The 19,509-nt window shown below is 50.6% G+C and overlaps 1 protein-coding gene across 1 annotated transcript in view; it reads right to left on the bottom strand.

Annotated features, from left to right (window-relative positions):
• The window catches only part of LOC147119932 (speriolin-like protein), an 80,161-nt gene that overhangs the window by 25,818 nt on the left and 34,834 nt on the right, over positions 1-19,509 (bottom strand). The window contains exon 2 of the mRNA XM_085983796.1: positions 7,393-7,719. Within this exon, the coding sequence (XP_085839922.1) occupies positions 7,393-7,719 (327 nt within the window). The remainder of the gene's footprint in view (positions 1-7,392; positions 7,720-19,509) is intronic.

Below are 19,509 nucleotides of genomic sequence, written 5' to 3'. Positions count from 1 at the left end.
TACCACCTACTGCCCTCCCTCAGCCGATGAATCAGTACTCCTCATGTGTCCATCACAAAGAGTGGCTCGGTAGCACCACTACTGACTGAGCTGGCTAAGTCCTGAAGGACATAGCTGCCATACTGGGCCTGCGGCAGGTGGTGAGAGAACCAACATGAGGGAAAAACCTACTTGATCTCGTCTTCACCAATCTACCTCATAGAGTCATAGAGTCATAGAGTTTTACAGCACAGAAAGAGGCCCTTCGGCCCATCGCATCTGCGCCGCCCATCCATCCCTGTCCAGTCTAATCCCATTTTCCAGCATTTGGTCCATAGCCTTGTATGCAATGGCATTTCAAGTGCTCATCCAAATGCTTCTTGAATGTTGTGAGGGTTCCTGCCTCTACCACCCTTTCAGGCATTGAGTTCCACATTCCAACCACCCTCTGGGTGAAGAAGTTCCTCCTCAAATCCCCTCTAAATCTCCTGCCCCTTACCCTGAATCTATGCCCCCTTGTTATTGACCCCCCTACTAAGGGGAAAAGTTCCTCTTTATCTACCCTATCTATGCCCCTCATCATTTTGTACACCTCAATCAGGTCCCTCCTCAGCCTTCTTTGCTCCAAGGAAAACAACCCCAGCCTGTCCAGCCTCTCTTCATAGCTGAGGCGCTCCATCCCAGGTAACATCCTGGTGAATCTTCTCTGCACCCTCTCCAAAGCAATCACATCCTTCCTATAGTGAGGCGACCAGAACTGCACACAGTACTCCAGCTGTGGCCTCACCAGCGTTTTGTACAGCTCCATCATAACCTCCCTGCTCTTATATTCTATGCCTCGGCTAATGAAGGCAAGTATCCCATATGCCTTTTTAACCACCTTATCTACCTGTTCCGCTGCCTTCAGGGATCTATGTACATGTACACCAAGGTCCCTCTGACCCTCTGTACTTCCTAGGGTCCTACCATTCATTGTGTATTCCCTTGCCTTATTTGTCCGTCCAAAATGCACCACCTCGCACTTTTCAGGGTTAAATTCCATTTGCCACTTTTCCGCCCATCTGACCAACCCGTTTATATCGTCCTGTAGCCTGAGGCTTTCCTCCTCGCAATTTACCACCCCACCAATTTTCGTGTCATCTGCGAACTTACTGATCATACCTTTTACATTCTCATCCAAATCATTTATGTAGATCACAAACAGCAAGGGACCCAGCACCGATCCCTGAGGTACCCCACTGGACACAGGCTTCCAGTCACAAAAGCAACCTTCGACCATCACCCTCTGCCTCCTGCCACTCAGCCAGTTTAGGATCCAACGCGCCAAGGCACCCTGGATCCCATGGGCTCTTACCTTCTTGACCAGTCTCCTATGCGGGACTTTGTCAAAAGCTTTACTGAAGTCCATGTAAACCACATCCACAGCATTTCCCTCATCCACCCCCCTAGTCACCCCCTCGAAAAATTCAATCAGATTAGTCAGACATGATTTACCCTTGACAAAGCCATGCTGACTATCCCCGATTAATCCTTGCCTCTCCAAGTGGAGACTAATTTTGTCCCTCAGAATTTTTTCCAATAATTTCCCTACCACAGATGTTAGGCTCACTGGCCTGTAATTCCCTGGTTTATCCCTGCTACCCTTCTTGAATAATGGTACTACGTTAGCTGTTCTCCAGTCCTCTGGTACATCCCCTGTGGCCAGAGAGGTTCTGAAAATTTGTGTCAGAGCCCCTGCAATCTCCTCCTTTGCCTCCCACAGCAGCCTGGGATACATCTCGTCCGGGCCTGGGGATTTATCCACTTTTTGGCCTGCTAAAACCGCTAGCACCTCCTCCCTCTCGATGCTAATATGTTCAAGTATGTCACAGTCCCCTTGCCCGATTTCTATGTCTGCATCGTCTTTCTCCATAGTGAACACAGATGCAAAAAATTCATTTAAAACCCCGCCTACCTCATCTGGCTCTACACACAGATTGCCACTTTGGTCCCTCATGGGCCCTACCCTTTCCCTGGTTATCCTCTTGCCCTTAATATACTTATAAAACATCTTAGGATTTTCCTTTATTTTGCTCGCCAGTGTTATTTCATGGCCCCTCCTCGCCCTCCTAATTTCTTTTTTAAGTACGCCCCTGCACTTTTTATACTCCTCTAGGGCTTCTTCCGTCTTTAGTCTTTTGTAACTGCCAAAAGCCCCCCTTTTATTCCTAATGCATTTTTGTATATCCCTTGTCATCCAAGGTTCCCTTTGCTTGTTGGTCCCACCCTTGACCTTTACAGGAACATGTTGGCGTTGTACTCTCTCTATTTCCCTTCTGAAAGTCTCCCACTGTTTTGATGTGGATTTTCCTATAAGTAGCTGCTCCCAGTCCACTTTGGCCAGATGCCGCCTATAAGTAGCTGCTCCCAGTCCACTTTGGCCAGATGTCGCAGATGCATCAGTCAATTCAATTCAAATTGCTTTATTGGCATGACAAGGTACATCTTATGTTGCCAAAGCACCGAAAAAACATTTATGGTTGAACACATAAACGCAGATCTATCCATACAGTGTATAAACAGATATATCCCTGTGTGTATAAATATACACTCATATAATTTGCATAGAATCTTTTCTTAGGTTTAGTGGTTGTCCCTCTGCTTATGGCAAGCTGTAACATAGTTTGCTGCTAAAGTTACGCAATTTCTCTGTTCCCCTAATAGGTATGGGAGTTTTTGGTCTTCATTCAAATTTTTGAATTCAGGGCATATTTTTATGAATTTTGGGTAGAAATTCCCCCTTATGTCCTGATAGTTTCCACAAGCTGTGAGGAAGTGCATCTCTGTCCCCACCACTCCCTGACTGCAGTGAGAGCATATCCTGTCCTCTCTTGGCAGACAGGTCTGTCTGTGTCTGCCTTTTTCGATGGCGAGGCTATGCTCACTAAGTCTGTACATAGTCAAGGTTTTTCTTAATTTGCTATCTTTTACCGTGGTCAGGTATTCGGCCATGGTGTATTGTCTGTTTAGGGCCAAGTAGCAATCGAGTTTGTTTTGGGTTTTTGTTGTTTCTGTCCAATAGGTCAGATATTTTTCCTTTTGTTTAGTGACAATTGTGTTGGGTCGAATTCTCAGTGCTACGATGTCACTGTCCTGGGGCTGGTTATTATTAGTAGTGTTAGTAGTTACTTCACTGTTGACTAGTTGACTGAGGGGACTCTTCTTTATGATCCTCTCTTGGCATTTCAGGGCTTTGTAATGATAGCAGTGGGGGTTGCTCATTTTTAGGTGCTTCCAAAATTTGATGGCTCTTTTTTGGATATTAATTAGTAGTGGATATTGGCCTAGTTCTGCCCTGCATGCATTGTATTGGTAGCAGTGATCACTGCACAGTCCTTGTGGAGACGAAGTCCCCTCTTCATCATGTAGTGTGGCACTGCCACTGTGCTAAATGGGATAGATTCAGAGCAGCTCAAAACTGGGCATCCATGAGGCACTGTGGGCCATCAGCAGCAGCAGAATTGTATTCCAATCAGTAATGTCATGGCCCACATATCCCTCACTCTACCATTACCACCAAGCCAGGGGACCAACCCTGGTTCAATAAGGAGTGTAGAAGAGCATGCCAGGAGCAGCACCAGACGTGCCTAAAAATGAGGTGCTAACCTGGGGAAGCTGCAACACAGGACTACATGCATACTAAACAGTGGCAGCAGCATGCTTTAGACAGGGCTAAGTGATCCCACAATCAATGGATCAGATCAAAGTTCTGCAGTCCTGCCACATCCAGTTGGGAATGGTGGTGGACAATTAAACAACTAATGGGAGGAGGAGGCTCCATGAATATCCCCATCCTCAATGATGGTGGAGCCCAGCATGTGAGTGCAAAAGACAAAGCTGAAGCGTTTGCAATCATCTTCAGCCAGAAGTACCGAGTGGATGATCCATATCAGACTCTTCCTGAGGTCCCCACCATCACAGAAGCCAGTCTTCAGCCAATTCGATTCACTCCACGTGATATCAAGAAATGGCTCAGCACACTGGATAAAGCAAAGGCTATGGGCCTTGACAACATCCCGGCTATTGTGCTGAAGACTTGTGCTCCAGAACTAGCCGCGCCTCTAGCCAAGCTGTTCCAGTACAGCTACAACACTGGCATCTATCCAATAATGTGGAAACTGGCCCAGGTGTGAAGGGGCTTGATCGGGTGGATGCGGTGAGGATGTTCCCAATGATGGGTGAAACTAGAACTAGGGGGCATAATCTTAGAATAAGGGGCTGCTCTTTCAAAACTGAGATGAGGAGAAACTTCTTCACTCAGTGGGTGGTAGGTCTGTGGAATTTGCTGCCCCAGAAAGCTGTGGAAGCTACATCATTAAATAAATTTAAAACAGAAATAGACAGTTTCCTAGAAGTAAAGGGAATTAGGGGTTATGGGGAGCGGGCAGGAAATCGGACATGAGTCTAGGTTCGGATCGGTCATGGCCCTGTGGGTGGCGGAGCGGGCCTAGGGGCCATGTAGCCTGGTCCTGCTCCTACTTCTTGTGTTCTAATTCTGTGTTAGATTTCAGGAGATGGTTCTATTCACCGTGATTAGTGGAGACCTCGGGAACAGGCTGCCAGCTAGGAGTCCTTCAAAAGTAAATTGGGCCTGTTCCTGGCTGGGGTGGAGATCACCTCTTACAGAAGGTAAGTACTGCAGGAAATACAGGGACAGAGTGATCTCCTGGACGAGTTTCGATCGCCTAGATGTAGATGGGTCGGAGAGGAATTTCCCAGATTTTTTATCCCAAATTGGCCATTGGGTTTTTTATCTGGTTTTTCGCCTCTCCCGGGAGATCACATGGGTTCGGGTGGGATGGAGAGTGAAAGTAGATTTGAGGTTAGGATCGGATCAGCCATGATCTTATTGAATGGCGGAGCAGGCTCGAGGAGCCGATTGGCCTACTCCTGCTCCTATTTCTTATGTTCTTATGTTCTTAGGTGTGAACTGTCCACAAAAAGCAGAACAAATCCAATCGGGCCAATTACCGCCCCATCAGTCTACTCTCAATCATCAGCAAAGCGATGGAAGGTGTCATCGACAATGCTATCAAGCGGCACTTACTCACCAACAACCTTCTCACCGATGCACAGTTTGGGTTCTGCCAGGACCACTCGGCTCCAGACCTCATTACAGCCTCGGTCCAATCATTTACAAAAGAGCTGAATTCCAGAGGTGAGGTGAGAGTGACTGCCCTTGACAGCAAGGCAGCTTATGATCGAGTGTGGCATCAAGAAGCCCTAGTAAAATTGAAGTCAATGCGAATTGGGGGGAAAACTTTCCACTGGCTAGAGTCATACCTAGCATAAAGGAAGATGGTTGTGGTTGTTGGAGGTCAATCATCTCAGCCCCAGGACATCGCTGCAGGAGTTCCTCAGGGCAGTGTCCTAGGCCCAACCATCTTCAGCTGCTTCATCAATGACCTTCCCTCCATCATAAGGTCAGAAATGGGGATGTTCGCTGATGATTGCACAGTGTTCAGTTCCATTCGCAACTCCTCAGATAATGAAGCAGTCCATGCCCACATGCAGCAATACCTGGACGACATTCAGGCTTGGGCTGATAAGTGGCAAGTAACATTTGTGCCACACAAGGGCCAGGCAATGATTATCTCCAACAAGAGAGAGTCTAACCACTGCCACTTGACATTCAACGGCATTACCATCGCTGAATCCCCCACTATCAACATCCTGGGGTAACCAGTGACCAGAAACGTAACTGGACTAGCCACATAAATAATGTGGCAACAAGAGCAGGTCAGAGGCTGGGTATTCTGTGGCAAGTGTCTCACCTCCTTACTCCCTAAAGCCTTTCCGCCATCTACAAGGCACAAGTCAGGAGTATGATGGAATCATCATCATCGGCGACCACTCGAATTCGAGTATGGTATGTCCTTCATCAGTCATCTACTTGTGGGTCTTCAGGTGGCTGTGGAGGCCAATCCGAGATCCACAGACTCTACTACAGTGTGGGCATGTAAGACTATTGGTAGTGACTGGAGTATGGGTCGTCTTAAGTTGTTGTCTCTCCTTACGGCGCTGGCGTTTATCCTCAGCGGCACGCTGGAGATTCTTTTCATGTAGTGCGGCACCGTTGTGGATGCATTTTCTCCAATTGTCTCTGTCCAGTGTGATTTCCTCCCAGTTATTAATATCGATATGAAACTTTTTAAGGATTACTTTGATGTTATCTTTGTAACGCTTCTTTTGACCACCAGGAGACCTCTGCCCTTCCGTCAACTGGGAGTACAGAACCTGTTTTGGGAGACGTGAGTCTGACATGCGAATGACATGTCCAATCCATCGGAGTTGATGCTGCATGATGAGCGTAGTGATGCTGTAGCAGTGTGCACCATCTACAAGATGCACTGCAGCAACTCGCCAAGGCTTCTTTGGCAGGACCTCTCAAACCAGCGACTTCTACCACCGAGAAGGAGAAGGGCAGCAGGCACATGGGAACACTATCACCTGCAAGTTCCCCTCGAAGTTACACACCATCCTGACTTGGAAATATATTGCCGTTCCTTCATCGTCTCTGGGTCAAAATCCTGGAACTCCCTCCCTAACAGCACTGTGGGAGTACCTTCACCACACGGACTGCAGCAGTTCAAGAAGGCGGCTCACCACTACCTTCTCAAGGGAAATTAGGGATGGGCAATAAATGCCGGCCTTGCCAGTGACGCCCACATCCCGTGAATGAATAATAAAACATCCCAAGGCACTTTACAGGAACGTTATCAAACAAAATTTGATACTGAGCCATATTAAGAATATATTGGGACGGGTGACTAAAAGCTTGGTCAAAGAGGTAGGTTTTAAGGAGCGTCTTCAAGGAGGAAAGAGAGGTAGAGAAGCGGATAGGGAGGGAATTCCAGAGCTTAAGGCCTAAGCAGCTGCAGGCATGGCCGCCAATGGTGAGGTGAAAGAAATCAGGGATGTGCAAGAGGCCAGAATTGGAGGAGTGGAGAGATCTCGGAGGGTTGTAGGGCTGGAGGAGGTTACAGAGATAGGAAGGGGTGAAGCCATGTAGGGATTTGAAAACAAGGATGAGAATTCTAAATTTGAGACATTACCGGTTCGGGAGCCAGTGTAGGTCAGCGAGCACAGGGGTGATGGATGAATGAGACAGACTTGGAGCAAGTTATGATACAGGCAGCAGAGTTTTGGATGAGCTTAAGTTTACGGAAGATGGAAGGTGAAAGGTGGGAGGAGGGAGGGAGGCTGGCCAAGAGAGCATTGGAAAGAATATTCTCAGTGGTAATGCCCCTCACCTCCATTCAATGTCTCTTCTCTGTGGTGTACAGAGATCACAGATATCAGGAAGAAAGCATGCTTCATCAGAGACACTGGTACTGGCACAAATCTTCATTCAATTCCATTGACATTACTCACCATTCACATAAAACACTCTGTCTGAAAACCAGATCTTCTTGGCTTTGGGCCTGGCCTCTGAGTCAGAAAGCTGTTTGTTGACATCTTCATCTTGTGAGTTACTTGAGATGTCAGGAGTATTGGTTTTAAACAGCTCGGTGGAGCGACAGTAGCTGGGGACTTTCGTTGGCTGTGCTCCGCTGAGAGAGGTGTTGAAGTTCATTGCATGTGAATCATCAGACAGTGAAAGGGTGAGAAGATTCTCTAGGGTTGGACTTGGCTGCCGGTTGCGATGGTCTTGCAATTCACTGGGGATGCTCTGCTCTGGTGAACTGCACAATGTGGAACCTAAACAAAATTGATAATAAATATTGTGAATTTGCAAGAGAGAAAGAAATCTACCAATCTCCTGTCTTACCTTGTTGGTTCTCCACATATAAATCATCATGGATTGACCATGCAACAGCTGGATTTTTTACCATTTGGTGCCCAAATTAGCCTCCAACACTGACGATGACATTGCTGTTGGACATCTTAGAGCTGTGATATATCCTTCTGCTGACGTGCCATTTAACTGGACACAATGCTTTATGGAATGGCTAATGAGGGTAAACTCACAGGCATATCAGTCAATTACAGGACGAGCCTGTAACAGAATCTTTGCTATTCTCAACAGCAGAGGTTCCAACAATCTGAAGGGACTGCAGCATGGAAGGAACCCAGGCTTCTACACTTTTGCCATATTTCACCATTTTATTTGTAGCCTATCCACTCCCAACAAGTTATACCAGAGTTAACAGGCAGACCATGCCAAGGAAACTCTGCTCACATAAGACTGTGTGGGTTGGGGAAACCACATCAAGTACCAGAAATTCACTCCCTGCATGATATGTCTTCAATGATGCCACATGACACAAGACTTGGGCCCAGTAGGTTAGCACATTATCTCTTCAATAAACCAACCCACACCAAGGTTCAGACAGGCTAGACATAAGCTGATGGCTACATGCTGGGGACACCCAGAATATTCAAGGGGCTTGCCTAATAAATGGGATGTTTTGGTCCACATCTGATGTGCCTCCCACTTCCCCTCACATCTCCCAACCACCATCGGCATCAGCAAAGCATAAAGCCAATGGAACTCTCACTGTCATCCACAGATAACATTAGAAAGAACTTTACTGTGTAGGTAAATTATGCTTTATCTGATCAGGCATAATAATGAGATTTATTCTGCATTTAACCTTGCTTTGGTGCCATGCAACTATCTTGTGTTATGCATGACCTGAGAATGCTTGAGGGGTCTGTGCAGAGGGAGGTGTGCTCTACAGCTAACCTGCGTTGGACCTGGTCTGTGCTGAGGGAGCTGTGTTCTTCAGCTAACCTGCGTTAGACCTGGTCTGTGCTGAGGGAGCTCTGCTCTTCAGCTAACCTGCGTTAGACCTGGTCTGTGCAGAGGGATCTTTGTTCTGCAGCAAACCTGCACTACACCTGCTCTGTGCAGAGGGAGCTGTGCTCTTCAGCTAACCTGCGTTAGACCTGGTCTGTGCTGAGGGAGCTGTGCTCTTCAGCTAACTTGCGTTAGACCTGGTCTGTGCAGAGGGATCTTTGTTCTGCAGCTAACCTGCACTACACCTGGTCTGTGCAGAGGGGGCTGTGCTCTTCAGCTAACCTGCGTTAGACCTGGTCTGTGCAGAGGGAACTGTGCTCTTCAGCTAACCTGCATTAGACCTGGTCTGTGCAGAGTGACCTGTGCTCTTCAGCAAACCTGCATTAGACCTGATCTGTGCAGAGGGAGCTGTGCTCTTCAGCTAACCTGCGTTAGAGCTAGTCTGTGCAGAGGGGGCTGTGCTCTTCAGCTAACCTGCGTTAGACCTGGTCTGTGCAGAGGAAGCTGTGCTCTTCAGCTAACCTGCATTAGACCTGGTCTGTGCAGAGGGAGCTGCGCTCTTCAGCTAACCTGCACTACACCTGGTCTGTGCAGAGGGAGCTGCGCTCTTCAGCTAACCTGCACTACACCTGGTCTGTGCAGAGGGAGCTGTGCTCTTCAGCTAACCTGCGTTAGACCTGGTATGTGCAGAGGGAGCTGTGCTCTTCAGCTAACCTGCATTAGACCTGGTCTGTGCAGAGGGAGCTGTGCTCTTCAGCTAACTTGCACTACACCTGGTCTGTGCAGAGGGAGCTGTGCCCTTCAGCTAACCTGCGTTAGACCTGGTCTGTGCAGAGGGAGCTATACTCTTCAGCTAACCTGCGTTAGACCTGGTCTGTGCAGAGGGAGCTGTGCTCTTCAGCTAACCTGCGTTAGACCTGGTCTGTGCAGAGGGAGCTGTGCTCTTCAGCTAACCTGCGTTAGACCTGATCCGTGCAGAGGGAGCTGTGCTCTTCAGCTAACCTACGTTAGACCTGATCTGTGCAGAGGGAGCTGTGCACTTCAGCTAACCTGCGTTAGACCTTGTCTGTGCAGAGGGAGCTGTGCTCTTCAGCTAACCTGCGTTAGACCTGATCCGTGCAGAGGGAGCTATGCTCTTCAGCTAACCTGCGTTAGACCTGGTCTGTGCAGAGGGAACTGTGCTCTTCAGCTAACCTGCGTTAGACCTGGTCTGTGCAGATGGAGCTGTGATCTTCAGCTAACCTGCATTAGACCTGGTCTGTGCAGAGGGAGCTGTGCTCTTCAGCTAACCTGCGTTAGACCTGGTCTGTGCAGAGGGAGCTGTGCTCTTCAGCTAACCTGCGTTAGACATTGTCTGTGCAGAGGGAACTGTGCTCTTCAGCTAACCTGCGTTAGACCTGGTCTGTGCAGATGGAGCTGTGATCTTCAGCTAACCTGCATTAGACCTGGTCTGTGCAGAGGGAGCTGTGCTCTTCAGCTAACCTGCGTTAGACCTGGTCTGTGCAGAGGGAGCTGTGCTCTTCAGCTAAGCTGCATTAGACCTGGTCTGTGCAGAGGGAACTGTGCTCTTCAGCTAACCTGCATTAGACCTGGTCTGTGCAGAGGGAGCTGTGCTCTTCAGCTAACCTGCGTTAGACCTGGTCTGTGCAGAGGGAGCTGTGCTCTTCAGCTAAGCTGCATTAGACCTGGTCTGTGCAGAGGGAGCTGTGCTCTTCAGCTAACCTGCATTAGACCTGGTCTGTGCAGAGGGAGCTGTGCTCTTCAGCTAACCTGCGTTAGACATGGTCTGCGCAGAGGGAGCTGTGCTCTTCAGCTAACCTGCGTTAGACCTGGTCTGCGCAGAGGGAGCTGTGCTCTTCAGCTGACCTGCGTTAGACCTGGTCTGTGCAGAGGGAGCTATGCTCTTCAGCTAACCTGCGTTAGACCTAGTCTGTGCAGAGGGAGCTGTGTTCTTCAGCTAACCTGCACTACACCTGGTCTGTGCAGAGTGAGCTGTGCTCTTCAGCTAACCTGCGTTAGACCTGGTCTGTGCAGAGGGAGCTGTGCTTAACCTGCATTAGACCTGGTCTGTGCAGAGGGAGCTATGCTCGTCAGCTAACCTGCGTTAGACCTGGTCTGTGCAGAGGGAGCTATGCTCTTCAGCTAACCTGCGTTAGACCTAGTCTGTGCAGAGGGAGCTGTGCTCTTCAGCTAACCTGCGTTAGACCTGGTCTGTGCAGAGGGAGCTGTGCTCTTCAGCTAACCTGCATTAGACCTGGCTGTGCAGAGGGAGCTGTGCTCTTCAGCTAACCTGCACTAGACCTGGTCTGTGCAGAGGGAGCTGTGCTCTTCAGCTAAACTGCGTTAGACCTAGTCTGTGCAGAGGGAGCTGTGTTCTTCAGCTAACCTGCACTACACCTGGTCTGTGCAGAGTGAGCTGTGCTCTTCAGCTAACCTGCGTTAGACCTGGTCTGTGCAGAGGGATCTTTGTGCTGCAGCTAACCTGCGTTAGACCTGGTCTGTGCAGAGGGATCTTTGTTCTGCAGCAAACCTGCACTACACCTGGTCTGTGCAGAGGGGGCTGTGCTCTTCAGCTAACCTGCGTTAGACCTGGTCTGTGCAGAGGGAACTGTGCTCTTCAGCTAACCTGCATTAGACCTGGTCTGTGCAGAGGGATCTTTGTTCTGCAGCTAACCTGCACTACACCTGGTCTGTGCAGAGGGGGCTGTGCTCTTCAGCTAACCTGCGTCAGACCTGGTCTGTGCAGAGGGATCTTTGTTCTGCAGCTAACCTGCACTACACCTGGTCTGTGCAGAGGGGGCTGTGCTCTTCAGCTAACCTGCGTTAGACCTGGTCTGTGCAGAGGGAACTGTGCTCTTCAGCTAACCTGCATTAGACCTGGTCTGTGCAGAGTGACCTGTGCTCTTCAGCAAACCTGCATTAGACCTGATCTGTGCAGAGGGAGCTGTGCTCTTCAGCTAACCTGCGTTAGAGCTAGTCTGTGCAGAGGGGGCTGTGCTCTTCAGCTAACCTGCGTTAGACCTGGTCTGTGCAGAGGAAGCTGTGCTCTTCAGCTAACCTGCATTAGACCTGGTCTGTGCAGAGGGAGCTGCGCTCTTCAGCTAACCTGCACTACACCTGGTCTGTGCAGAGGGAGCTGCGCTCTTCAGCTAACCTGCACTACACCTGGTCTGTGCAGAGGGAGCTGTGCTCTTCAGCTAACCTGCGTTAGACCTGGTATGTGCAGAGGGAGCTGTGCTCTTCAGCTAACCTGCATTAGACCTGGTCTGTGCAGAGGGAGCTGTGCTCTTCAGCTAACTTGCACTACACCTGGTCTGTGCAGAGGGAGCTGTGCCCTTCAGCTAACCTGCGTTAGACCTGGTCTGTGCAGAGGGAGCTATACTCTTCAGCTAACCTGCGTTAGACCTGGTCTGTGCAGAGGGAGCTGTGCTCTTCAGCTAACCTGCGTTAGACCTGGTCTGTGCAGAGGGAGCTGTGCTCTTCAGCTAACCTGCGTTAGACCTGATCCGTGCAGAGGGAGCTGTGCTCTTCAGCTAACCTACGTTAGACCTGGTCTGTGCAGAGGGAGCTGTGCTCTTCAGCTAACCTGCGTTAGACCTTGTCTGTGCAGAGGGAGCTGTGCTCTTCAGCTAACCTGCGTTAGACCTGATCCGTGCAGAGGGAGCTATGCTCTTCAGCTAACCTGCGTTAGACCTGGTCTGTGCAGAGGGAACTGTGCTCTTCAGCTAACCTGCGTTAGACCTGGTCTGTGCAGATGGAGCTGTGATCTTCAGCTAACCTGCATTAGACCTGGTCTGTGCAGAGGGAGCTGTGCTCTTCAGCTAACCTGCGTTAGACCTGGTCTGTGCAGAGGGAGCTGTGCTCTTCAGCTAACCTGCGTTAGACATGGTCTGTGCAGAGGGAGCTGTGCTCTTCAGCTAACCTGCGTTAGACCTGGTCTGTGCAGATGGAGCTGTGATCTTCAGCTAACCTGCATTAGACCTGGTCTGTGCAGAGGGAGCTGTGCTCTTCAGCTAACCTGCGTTAGACCTGGTCTGTGCAGAGGGAGCTGTGCTCTTCAGCTAAGCTGCATTAGACCTGGTCTGTGCAGAGGGAACTGTGCTCTTCAGCTAACCTGCATTAGACCTGGTCTGTGCAGAGGGAGCTGTGCTCTTCAGCTAACCTGCGTTAGACCTGGTCTGTGCAGAGGGAGCTGTGCTCTTCAGCTAAGCTGCATTAGACCTGGTCTGTGCAGAGGGAGCTGTGCTCTTCAGCTAACCTGCATTAGACCTGGTCTGTGCAGAGGGAGCTGTGCTCTTCAGCTAACCTGCGTTAGACATGGTCTGCGCAGAGGGAGCTGTGCTCTTCAGCTAACCTGCGTTAGACCTGGTCTGCGCAGAGGGAGCTGTGCTCTTCAGCTGACCTGCGTTAGACCTGGTCTGTGCAGAGGGAGCTATGCTCTTCAGCTAACCTGCGTTAGACCTAGTCTGTGCAGAGGGAGCTGTGTTCTTCAGCTAACCTGCACTACACCTGGTCTGTGCAGAGTGAGCTGTGCTCTTCAGCTAACCTGCGTTAGACCTGGTCTGTGCAGAGGGAGCTGTGCTTAACCTGCATTAGACCTGGTCTGTGCAGAGGGAGCTATGCTCGTCAGCTAACCTGCGTTAGACCTGGTCTGTGCAGAGGGAGCTATGCTCTTCAGCTAACCTGCGTTAGACCTAGTCTGTGCAGAGGGAGCTGTGCTCTTCAGCTAACCTGCGTTAGACCTGGTCTGTGCAGAGGGAGCTGTGCTCTTCAGCTAACCTGCATTAGACCTGGCTGTGCAGAGGGAGCTGTGCTCTTCAGCTAACCTGCACTAGACCTGGTCTGTGCAGAGGGAGCTGTGCTCTTCAGCTAAACTGCGTTAGACCTAGTCTGTGCAGAGGGAGCTGTGTTCTTCAGCTAACCTGCACTACACCTGGTCTGTGCAGAGTGAGCTGTGCTCTTCAGCTAACCTGCGTTAGACCTGGTCTGTGCAGAGGGATCTTTGTGCTGCAGCTAACCTGCGTTAGACCTGGTCTGTGCAGAGGGATCTTTGTTCTGCAGCAAACCTGCACTACACCTGCTCTGTGCAGAGGGAGCTGTGCTCTTCAGCTAACCTGCGTTAGACCTGGTCTGTGCTGAGGGAGCTGTGCTCTTCAGCTAACCTGCGTTAGACCTGGTCTGTGCAGAGGGATCTTTGTTCTGCAGCTAACCTGCACTACACCTGGTCTGTGCAGAGGGGGCTGTGCTCTTCAGCTAACCTGCGTTAGACCTGGTCTGTGCAGAGGGAACTGTGCTCTTCAGCTAACCTGCATTAGACCTGGTCTGTGCAGAGTGACCTGTGCTCTTCAGCAAACCTGCATTAGACCTGATCTGTGCAGAGGGAGCTGTGCTCTTCAGCTAACCTGCGTTAGAGCTAGTCTGTGCAGAGGGGGCTGTGCTCTTCAGCTAACCTGCGTTAGACCTGGTCTGTGCAGAGGAAGCTGTGCTCTTCAGCTAACCTGCATTAGACCTGGTCTGTGCAGAGGGAGCTGCGCTCTTCAGCTAACCTGCACTACACCTGGTCTGTGCAGAGGGAGCTGCGCTCTTCAGCTAACCTGCACTACACCTGGTCTGTGCAGAGGGAGCTGTGCTCTTCAGCTAACCTGCGTTAGACCTGGTATGTGCAGAGGGAGCTGTGCTCTTCAGCTAACCTGCATTAGACCTGGTCTGTGCAGAGGGAGCTGTGCTCTTCAGCTAACTTGCACTACACCTGGTCTGTGCAGAGGGAGCTGTGCCCTTCAGCTAACCTGCGTTAGACCTGGTCTGTGCAGAGGGAGCTATACTCTTCAGCTAACCTGCGTTAGACCTGGTCTGTGCAGAGGGAGCTGTGCTCTTCAGCTAACCTGCGTTAGACCTGGTCTGTGCAGAGGGAGCTGTGCTCTTCAGCTAACCTGCGTTAGACCTGATCCGTGCAGAGGGAGCTGTGCTCTTCAGCTAACCTACGTTAGACCTGGTCTGTGCAGAGGGAGCTGTGCTCTTCAGCTAACCTGCGTTAGACCTTGTCTGTGCAGAGGGAGCTGTGCTCTTCAGCTAACCTGCGTTAGACCTGATCCGTGCAGAGGGAGCTATGCTCTTCAGCTAACCTGCGTTAGACCTGGTCTGTGCAGAGGGAACTGTGCTCTTCAGCTAACCTGCGTTAGACCTGGTCTGTGCAGATGGAGCTGTGATCTTCAGCTAACCTGCATTAGACCTGGTCTGTGCAGAGGGAGCTGTGCTCTTCAGCTAACCTGCGTTAGACCTGGTCTGTGCAGAGGGAGCTGTGCTCTTCAGCTAACCTGCGTTAGACATGGTCTGTGCAGAGGGAACTGTGCTCTTCAGCTAACCTGCGTTAGACCTGGTCTGTGCAGATGGAGCTGTGATCTTCAGCTAACCTGCATTAGACCTGGTCTGTGCAGAGGGAGCTGTGCTCTTCAGCTAACCTGCGTTAGACCTGGTCTGTGCAGAGGGAGCTGTGCTCTTCAGCTAAGCTGCATTAGACCTGGTCTGTGCAGAGGGAACTGTGCTCTTCAGCTAACCTGCATTAGACCTGGTCTGTGCAGAGGGAGCTGTGCTCTTCAGCTAACCTGCATTAGACCTGGTCTGTGCAGAGGGAGCTGTGCTCTTCAGCTAAGCTGCATTAGACCTGGTCTGTGCAGAGGGAGCTGTGCTCTTCAGCTAACCTGCATTAGACCTGGTCTGTGCAGAGGGAGCTGTGCTCTTCAGCTAACCTGCGTTAGACATGGTCTGCGCAGAGGGAGCTGTGCTCTTCAGCTAACCTGCGTTAGACCTGGTCTGCGCAGAGGGAGCTGTGCTCTTCAGCTGACCTGCGTTAGACCTGGTCTGTGCAGAGGGAGCTATGCTCTTCAGCTAACCTGCGTTAGACCTAGTCTGTGCAGAGGGAGCTGTGTTCTTCAGCTAACCTGCACTACACCTGGTCTGTGCAGAGTGAGCTGTGCTCTTCAGCTAACCTGCGTTAGACCTGGTCTGTGCAGAGGGAGCTGTGCTTAACCTGCATTAGACCTGGTCTGTGCAGAGGGAGCTATGCTCGTCAGCTAACCTGCGTTAGACCTGGTCTGTGCAGAGGGAGCTATGCTCTTCAGCTAACCTGCGTTAGACCTAGTCTGTGCAGAGGGAGCTGTGCTCTTCAGCTAACCTGCGTTAGACCTGGTCTGTGCAGAGGGAGCTGTGCTCTTCAGCTAACCTGCATTAGACCTGGCTGTGCAGAGGGAGCTGTGCTCTTCAGCTAACCTGCACTAGACCTAGTCTGTGCAGAGGGAGCTGTGTTCTTCAGCTAACCTGCACTACACCTGGTCTGTGCAGAGTGAGCTGTGCTCTTCAGCTAACCTGCGTTAGACCTGGTCTGTGCAGAGGGATCTTTGTGCTGCAGCTAACCTGCGTTAGACCTGGTCTGTGCAGAGGGAGCTGTGCTTAACCTGCATTAGACCTAGTCTGTGCAGAGGGAGCTGTGCTCTTCAGCTAACCTGCGTTAGACCTGGTCTGTGCAGAGGGGGCTGTGCTCTTCAGCTAACCTGCATTAGACCTGGTCTGTGCAGAGGGAGCTGTGCTTAACCTGCACTACACCTGGTCTGTGCAGAGGGAGCTGTGCTCTTCAGCTAACCTGCATTAGACCTGGTCTGTGCAGAGGGAGCTGTGCTCTTCAGCTAACCTGCGTTAGACCTGGTCTGTGCAGAGGGAGCTGTGCTCTTCAGCTAACCTGCATTAGACCTAGTCTGTGCAGAGGGAGCTGTGCTCTTCAGCTAGCCTGTGTTAGACCTGATCCATGCAGAGGGAGCTGTGCGCTTCAGCTAACCTGCGTTAGACCTGGTCTGTGCAGAGGGAGCTATGCTCTTCAGCTAACCTGCGTTAGACCTGGTCTGTGCAGAGGTAGCTGTGCTCTTCAGCTAACCTGCATTAGACCTAGTCTGTGCAGAGGGAGCTGTGCTCTTCAGCTAGCCTGTGTTAGACCTGATCCATGCAGAGGGAGCTGTGCGCTTCAGCTAACCTGCGTTAGACCTGGTCTGTGCAGGGGGAGCTGTGCTCTTCAGCTAACCTGTGTTAGACCTGGTCTGTGCAGGGGGATCTTTGTTCCGCAGCTAACCTGCGTTAGACCTGGTCTGTGCAGAGGGAGCTGTGCTCTTCAGCTAACCTGCATTAGGCCTAGTCTGTGCAGAGGGAGCTGTGCTCTTCAGCTAGCCTGTGTTAGACCTGGTCCGTGCAGAGGGAGCTGTGCGCTTCAGCTAACCTGCGTTAGACCTAGTCTGTGCAGAGGGAGCTGTGCTCTTCAGCTAACCTACGTTAGACCTGGTCTGTGCAGAGGGAGCTGTGCTCTTCAGCTAACCTGCGTTAGACCTGGTCTGTTCAGAGGGAGCTGTGCTCTTCAGCTAACCTGTGTTAGACCTGGTCCGTGCAGAGGGAGCTGTGTTCTTCAGCTAACCTGCGTTATACCTGGTCTGTGCAGAGGGAGCTATGCTCTTCAGCTAACCTGCGTTAGACCTGGTCTGTGCAGAGGGAGCTGTGCTCTTCAGCTAACCTGCGTTAGACCTGGTCTGTGCAGGGGGAGCTGTGCTCTTCAGCTAACCTGCGTTATACCTGGTCTGTGCAGAGGGAGCTATGCTCTTCAGCTAACCTGCGTTAGACCTGGTCTATGGAGAGTTTGCTATGCCCTTCACTCAACGTGTGCTGTGCCTGATTTGGGAAAACTTGATGTTGACGGGGGGAGGTGAGAATTTCCATTCTCCAGCATTAATTTCCCTCATTTATGACAAGCACGAAACACATCCACTGCCAAATAAACAAACACCCAAATGCGGATTGATACCAAGTGACCAAAACCGAAGCTGTATGAGATTTTATTGACCATTCATAGAATCATACAGTACAGAAGGAAGCCATTTGGCCCATCGTGTTTGTGCTGTCTCTTTGAAAGAGCTCTCCAATTAGTCCCACCTCCCTTTTCCTCAGAGCCCTGCAAATTTTCTCCCTGTCAAGTATTTATCCAATTCCATTTTGAAAGTTACCACTGAATCTGCTCCTGCCACCCTTTCAGGCAGTGCATTCCAGATCACAACAACTCACTGTGTAAAAAGATTTCTCCACATCTCGCCTCTGGTCTGTTGTCAATTACCTTAAATTTGTGTCCTCTGGTTACCGACCCTTCAGCTGCTGGAAACAGTTTCTCCTTATTTACTCTATCGAAACCCTTTGTGCTGTTAAACTCCTTAACCTTCTCTGCTCTAAGGAGAAAAAGCCCAGCTTCTCCAGTCTCATCCCTGGAGCCATTCTAGTAAATCTCCTCTACACCCTCTCTATGGCCTTGACATCCTTCCTAAAGTGTGGTGCCCAGAATTGGACACTCTTCTAAAAATCAAGCATCCTGGAATATTTAGTTCCCAACCTTGGTCACTCTGCAACCACGTCTCCATAATGGATATTAGATCAAACCCATTTATTTCTATCTGCTATTAATTCATCTATTTTGTTACGAATGCTTCACGCATTCAGATATAGTGCTTTCAGCTTTGACTTTTTCTATTTTTCCCTGATGTCCTCAGTCACTGATGCCCTATTGCCTTTATTACTCTCTCTGTCCCTTCCTGACACACGCTGCTTATTTTTACCCAAATTGCTACTCTACTCTACAGCCTTGACATTTCTCTTACTGCTTTTGAATTTACCTTTTCCTGAATCCTCCCACCCCCGCCCCCACCTGTAGTGTATGTAACCGTCCCACCTTTAAGAGAACTATTTTAAGGGTTGCACTACTTTATCTTGGCTGCTGTATACTGTAATACCGGTGGTGACCACACCGGTATATAAGTGCTGTGTAATGATTTATTGGGCAGTTCCGCCCTGACCTTCAACTAGTAAAGACCTGTTAAAGTTTACTCTTGTGGTCTGTGTAGTAATTCTCAATATAACACACAGACTTAACAGTGGCGACGAGGATGGGATCTTACCCTGCGGCAGAGATACATCCAAGGCAGTTTAACGGGCGTCGAGAGGAGGCATCCGCCCTCATCATTCTGCTGAGAAAAGACTCGGGTCTGCAGAGAAAAGGAAGAATTCTGACACGAAGCCTTCCATCAGCAACAGGCAGTGATCATCCCTTCTATCACGGTGGTGGGTAAGCCGATCAGCGACGAGAAGCAAGTCGGCCACGTTGGCTGTGAAGTAGGGGAGGGAAAAACGGAGGATATAAGGGCGGAGAACTCGACCACGGCCGGGGGGAAAAGAGCCGGACAGAAGTCGGGGCCAGAGGCGCTGAGACTGGGGCAGCGTAGGCACGGGAGCCGCGGTGAAAAGTCGGGGCCAGAGGTGCTGAGACGCACGGGAGCCGCAGTGAATGCAAACGCAGCCGGTGTAAAAGACCGGGCTGCAAGCGGGCTGGGAGACGCAACAGCGTCGAGAGAGAGCTTGACCGTGACCGGTGAGAAAGGCCGGGCAGCTACCGAGGCCACGAGGTGCAACGACCGGGTCAGCGTACGGCGCGGGAGAAAAGAAAAAAAATTTTTTTTTTAAAACCGCGGAGAACTCAGCCGCAGCCGGGGGAAAGGACCGGACTGCAAGAGGGGCTGGGAGGCGCGATTTGAAAACCGCTGGGGAGGGCGAACGCAGCAATACGGCAATCACCATTACAGCCAGCGGGGGAGAAAGGCAAACGCGGGAAGCCGCCATTTTCATAGGCGGGGGAAGAAGACAAGCGCGAGAAACCGCCATTTTGGAAAAAAAAA

The sequence above is a fragment of the Somniosus microcephalus genome, chromosome 4, assembly GCF_052327205.1.
Source record: "Somniosus microcephalus isolate GS21.2 chromosome 4, FLI_Smic_1.0, whole genome shotgun sequence".
Taxonomy (NCBI): Eukaryota; Metazoa; Chordata; class Chondrichthyes; order Squaliformes; family Somniosidae; genus Somniosus; species Somniosus microcephalus.
The sequence above is the reverse complement of the archived record's forward strand: the minus strand, read 5'-3'. Positions and strand labels throughout refer to the sequence as shown.